General features: G+C 41.7%; 1 protein-coding gene across 3 annotated transcripts; it reads left to right on the top strand.

The window, feature by feature from the left end:
- The first annotated feature begins 1,678 nt into the window (after positions 1-1,678).
- On the top strand, positions 1,679-5,132 carry srsf2a (serine and arginine rich splicing factor 2a). 3 transcript variants are annotated; one of them, XR_008606824.1, is made up of 4 exons: positions 1,679-2,256; positions 2,857-3,229; positions 4,119-4,205; positions 4,673-5,132. XR_008606824.1 is itself a non-coding variant. In XM_055043153.1 (3 exons), the coding sequence occupies exons 1-2, from the start codon at positions 1,901-1,903 to the stop codon at positions 3,203-3,205; spliced, it is 675 nt and encodes a 224-aa protein (XP_054899128.1). In that variant the 5' UTR covers positions 1,679-1,900; the 3' UTR covers positions 3,206-3,229; positions 4,119-5,132. The 3 variants fall into 3 exon arrangements, 2 of the variants coding, with proteins under 2 accessions (XP_054899128.1, XP_054899127.1); XM_055043153.1 differs by having other exon boundaries at positions 1,679-2,226; positions 4,119-5,132; XM_055043152.1 differs by having other exon boundaries at positions 4,119-5,132.
- The last annotated feature ends 462 nt before the right edge of the window (positions 5,133-5,594 follow it).

Below are 5,594 nucleotides of genomic sequence, written 5' to 3'. Positions count from 1 at the left end.
CAGAGGGCAATGTAACGGTCACAAGCAGTAAAGCACCAGAGGGAGGCGGCTAACACGGGTTAGCTGGTTAGTAACGATACGTCAGCGCGTCCACCATGTTTTGAGTGGCAACGTCGCTTTGAGAGGTAACAAAAAAAGATAATAATTTTCACTTGAAAAACACCAAAGGTTAAAATTAATTCAAATGAATTACTGAGTGGTTGTTGAAACTTTAAGTCAATCCAAAAGAGAGCAATTAAGTGGGCTGTATGCAGAATATATTAGGGGGTACTCTGAGTATTATTCTGGATGTTGTCCTGCCTGCTCCAACACACCTGAATCAAATGAGTGAAATCCCTCATCAGCACGTCACTAAGCGCCACTGACACCAAGTAATGAACAATTTATTTGAATTAGAAGGGATGCATCTAAAGATTGCAGGATTATAGCTCTTGAGAGTTAGGCGTTACTTTCATTTTAGGACATTACATGTAGTTTATGATCTGAGCACTGTTAAAGATATGAAGGTCTTTACTGAAAATGTTAAATGTAACATAGTGTGATCGTTATAGATGAATAAAACATGGACATTTCCATGTAATATACAGTATATTCACTCAATACATCCACAGTGTTTGAAACAAGTGCAGCATCAATAGGGCATTGCATGGAGATGATTATCCCAGGGTGCTTTTGCAGTGTCCTTCAGCTTGTCAGCATTGTTGGGTCTGGTGTCAAATTCCTCTTCACAGTACATTTTGGGGTTCTATTCTGGCCTAGAACCACTGAGTAACTGTCCAGCTTCTGGCAGCATTTTATAAGAGCTGAAAAACAAAACAAACAATCAAAAGAGGAGCTTCTGAGAATACTTCTGAGAGCTCTGATTCTGGAGTGGCCAACCTCCCAACATTCTCGCCCCCCTAAACACGCCTGTAAAATGCAAACCAAATTAAGTTAGATGCAGTTTTTCAATTATTTGGATATATGCAGACGCTTGATCTTTCTGTGTGAAGGTAACACCTTGAATATTTAACATTTTAAGTGTATTTGAATAATTAATTAATTAATTAATTAATTAATTCCTTAATGACTTGAGGTTGCTACAGTGGACAGATAATCTAAAACCGTTATCTTGGATCTGAGTGCGATAATCATTTCTTTGCATGTAAACCACTTAATTGGAATCCAGAATACTAATTCCTATACTGTCACCAAGTGGACTATTAGTGTAAGTTCACAAAAATCAATAAAAACCAAAACTCACTGGGTCATTTCTTCTATACGGGGAAACCCTTTAAGATCAGACAAATGGAACCCTAAAAGTAAATAAGTTTATGTAAGTAGGACATCTAAACTTATAAACATTCATTGAAACATCATTCATCATTCACCATAGTTAAACCTACTTTACTACAATTGGTAGCCATAAGTAAAAGGCTTGAGTTCTTTTATTTAAGTATAAAATAGGAAGCACAGGGAATGAAATATCATTGTAGTTCTGTAGTCATTCAAACTAAATAATAATAAAGTAACAGGATAAGAAAGGATACACAAGAAAATCTAAAAAGGGCTAAAAAAATTGGTACACTTCTACAGTTGATGTTATGAACTCCTAGTCAACAGGGGGCAGTGTAGTAATTACACAGAAAGAGGCGGACAGCTAAACAGCCAATCAGAGGAGGCCAACACGGGCGCAAAGAAAAAAGGAAAAGGAAGCTGTGCTGCCGCCATTTCACGTGAAAAGCAGCGCGGTTAGACTACTACCGAGCGGTTGTATTTTCATACAAATCAACTTAGATTGAGTTGACGGAGGTTAAACTTCTTGTCATTTTGAAGTCAGAGATATTTTTATTAGGCTTTAGAGGCCTCGCAGTTTCAGTCTTAGCAGCCTAGCTCCGTGCTTGGAAACGACCAAGAAAAAATGAGTTACGGTAGGCCGCCGCCAGACGTCGAAGGGATGACCTCCCTCAAAGTGGACAACCTGACTTACAGAACTTCTCCCGAGACTCTCCGACGAGTTTTTGAGAAGTATGGTCGGGTGGGGGACGTGTACATTCCCCGGGACCGGTACACCAAAGAGAGCCGCGGTTTCGCCTTCGTGCGTTTCCTCGACAAGCGCGACGCTGAAGACGCAATGGACGCCATGGATGGCGCGCTGCTCGACGGGCGCGAGCTGCGGGTTCAGATGGCCCGCTACGGACGGCCGCCGGACTCGATGTATAGCCGGAGAGGTGCTCCACCGCGCAGGTACGGAGGCTACGGACGAAGAAGCAGGAGGTAATTTTGAGAGTAGTGTAGTTAATTTTTTTTGAACATGTGCTCCAATGAGCACGTGGTCACAGAGCCCAAAAGCAGCGTAGTCCAAGTATTTTTTTCGTAGGTTCATTAAAAACAATATCAAGAAGGTATTTTTAAATTATTTTACATTATATTGGGATACTAGGTTTTAAAGTTAAATTTTCCTTTTTATATTCTTCCCCACCGACTCTTGGTTCATGCAGTGGTTAAAATATGCAGATAAACCTTTATGAAACTAATTATATTATTTATACCTGACATAATATTCCCACATATGTAGAGTAATGGCTATAAATTCTGCAGAAATGTTTTGGCTTCAGGAAATAAACATAAGTAGGATTGAAAATCCTACTTGACAGTATTTTAGTTAGTATGTGGTTAGGTAAGAAAAGATGTATATAATTAAACAAATGCATTGATATTTGTCTCAGGACACAGAACAAAAATGTACACTCAAAGCTAGATGTATCATTGTAATATCAAACAAAAGGTGTAGCTGCCAGATTGCAGCATTGCTGCTTTCCTGTTGCTATTCGGTTTAACTTTTTTTATGCCTTGTGGTTTTGTGTGTGTCTACAGTCGCTCAGCCAGTCCCCGCCGTCGCAGACGAAGCCGCAGCCGCTCCAGGAGCAGAAGCCGTTCCCGATCCAGGAGCCGTAACCGTTACAGCCGCTCCAGGTCTCGTTCCTACTCCAGGTCCAGATCAAGATCCAAGTCGAAGTCCAAATCCAAGTCCAGAACGCCAAGGCGGAGCAAGTCAAAGTCTCCTTCCAGATCTCGGTCTCGCTCCAGATCCAAATCCCGTTCCAGGTCCAAGTCCAAGTCGAGGAGTCGAACCCCGGGTTCCAACAGGGGGTCAAAGTCCCGATCCAGGTCTAAGTCCAAGAGTGGACCTAAATCACCAGGAAACAACGAAGCAGAGCCTTAACCCAAATGTGGACGCAATATGACGGTATTCAGGGGAAGGGTTGATTTACTTTATTCTTTATCTATTGAAATGTTTATTTCTTAAATTTGTGTTCTGCAGTCTTTACGCTTCATGCAAGTGGCAAAGTCTGCAGAATGTTGTTAGAACTTTGTTACATGTCTAGTATCAGCTTTGTGTGTGCTTTATTTTGAAACATTTTTCCGGTCAAATTAAAGCGCACACAGGCAGTAGGAAATGTGGTTTTAAAAGCATCATGATAAAAATGGGGTGCTCACATTTGTATTGATGTGTTTGGGGTGGGAGGCGGGTGGTTGGGATGTGGGATGCTTACTCAAAACCGTTCACCTAAATGTGGAATTCTTTCCTCCAAGCTGCTGAGTCCTGTTTGCAAAGAGAGGAGGAGGAGATGGGGGTGTTGCAGTGTGAGAGCAGTTAGTGTGTGACCCGCCCATGTGACCTGCCTGTTGCTGAGAGCCATTGCAGTTGCTAAGGAGCAGGTCACCGAGGCAACGGTGGTTGCTATGAAGCAGGTCGTCATGGCGGTGGTTCGGGCTGTCAATTGGTGTATGAGGTGGTGTGGTGAGGTACGTTCTCGCGGGGCACACAGGCAGATGCACTGAGCAGTTTACCCACCTGTGCCTGTGGTTTCCGCCGCCTCACATAAAGGGAGCCGACCCCGAGGTTTGTTTTTCCCAATATGCCCGGGTGCAAGACCCTTGTTAGAGCTAGAGTGGGAAGAATTGGGGCCAGGAAACATGTAAAATAAGGAAGTGAGTTATTGAGAAAAATGTTTACTTCAGATTTCTTAACTGTCAGGACAGAAATCATGCAGTAAATATTCAGATAAGCTGCAGGAATTGATACCAGTGTCTATTTTTGCTCTTGGTGACTTAAGTTCTGTTTTTCCTTCCAGATCTTGCATTGAGCCTTTGAGGACATCCGGACAGCCTCACTTTTTGGCAAGAATACTCCACTATTGCCACTGAATGCAGACTGAAAGGTTAATTGGATATTGGTCTAAAATGTTTTAAATGTTTAAGTTCCTTTGTAATCTGTTGAGACAAATTCTGTAACTTTGACATCATTTGTAAAGCTGAGTATATTGAAGGGGATTTATGGGATATTTTTTTAATTTACCGTTTTTGGGGTGGGCTTTTTCATTGAATTTGTAAGTAATAAATTCCTCTGAAACAAAATATAATTTTCAGCAGGCTCTGTTAAATTTTTGAAGATGAAACTTATTTGAAAAGTTGATGTAGGAAATGATGTCTCTTTGTTTGCAGTATTTACAGCTGTATTGCCACTCATACTGGGGGAGGGAAATGGCTTAGTGTACAGTGACATAAAAGCCATTTAAATTTGTTATTTGCTTAATCCAGCAAGATTTTGTTTCTGCTTTTTTCTGTCTAGTTCAAGTTTCTTTCCTATGACTCTAACACTCTTTCTTGTGTATCTTTTGTGCACTAGGCGCAGTTGTGTAGCAGTTGAGTAATGCTGGTTAGCTGTTAAGATGCGGTGCAGTGCGGTGGTGACATGGTGTGGCGTGTTGCGGTGCTGAGTGCCCGGTGCAGTTCCGGGGCTCGACCCTTCGCTGCCGTTTGCCGGTTTGTAAGCTCACAGGTGTGGCAGATCATCCATCCTCTCCTGTCTGTGACCTCTACTTCCCTACATGTGCTGTACATATTGTCTTCTATCCTCTTTACCCTTCCTTCTCTTCTGTGTCCCAGCATCAACCTTCTTTCTGTGGTTTATCCACTGAATTGGTCTTGCTTGCTTTGAAAAACTAGCCCAGTGGGACACTGAGAGAATGGTTAAGAGGCAGTTAATGGCTTCTTATGAAATCTTTTGAATCGCATTCTTCTGTGTACCTCAAATGTCCTGTAACTGCATCAAATGAATGCTAATAAAGGTTTTTGTTGGAATTCAATGTCTAACTTTGTCCTCAATGTCTTTCAGTGTAGCATGTTAAATATGAATGATTGTGATCTGCAATGTCCAGAAGACTTAAATATAGAACAATTTTTCCTAGAATTGCACTCTTCTCAAGAGAAGAGTATCCAAGACGGTTGAAATCTGATGTGTTGCTCATTTGTGTTTTCTGAAGTCCAAAATCAGTGCAGGTCTACAAAACGTTACTTTTGAGTCAGCACATCCATCTGAAAGTTGAAATTCTCCACGCTGTCCTCTGATGACAAGCTGCCAGATTTTAGCACCACAGCATCTGCTTGACTGGCCTCCAAATTCAGTCTCACAAAAAATTGTGAAGATGAGACTCCAAACCCAATTCTGCTGAAGGTTGCAATAAAGGAAGTTGGACTTTCTTGACACCTCAGCAGAAAGACTGGTGGTCTCTGCTTCTCTTATGATTGCAGCAATTCAGGATTTTCAA

The sequence above is a fragment of the Poeciliopsis prolifica genome, unplaced genomic scaffold, assembly GCF_027474105.1.
Source record: "Poeciliopsis prolifica strain line A6 unplaced genomic scaffold, Auburn_PproV2 SCAFFOLD018, whole genome shotgun sequence".
NCBI lineage: Eukaryota > Metazoa > Chordata > Actinopteri > Cyprinodontiformes > Poeciliidae > Poeciliopsis > Poeciliopsis prolifica.
The sequence above is the reverse complement of the archived record's forward strand: the minus strand, read 5'-3'. Positions and strand labels throughout refer to the sequence as shown.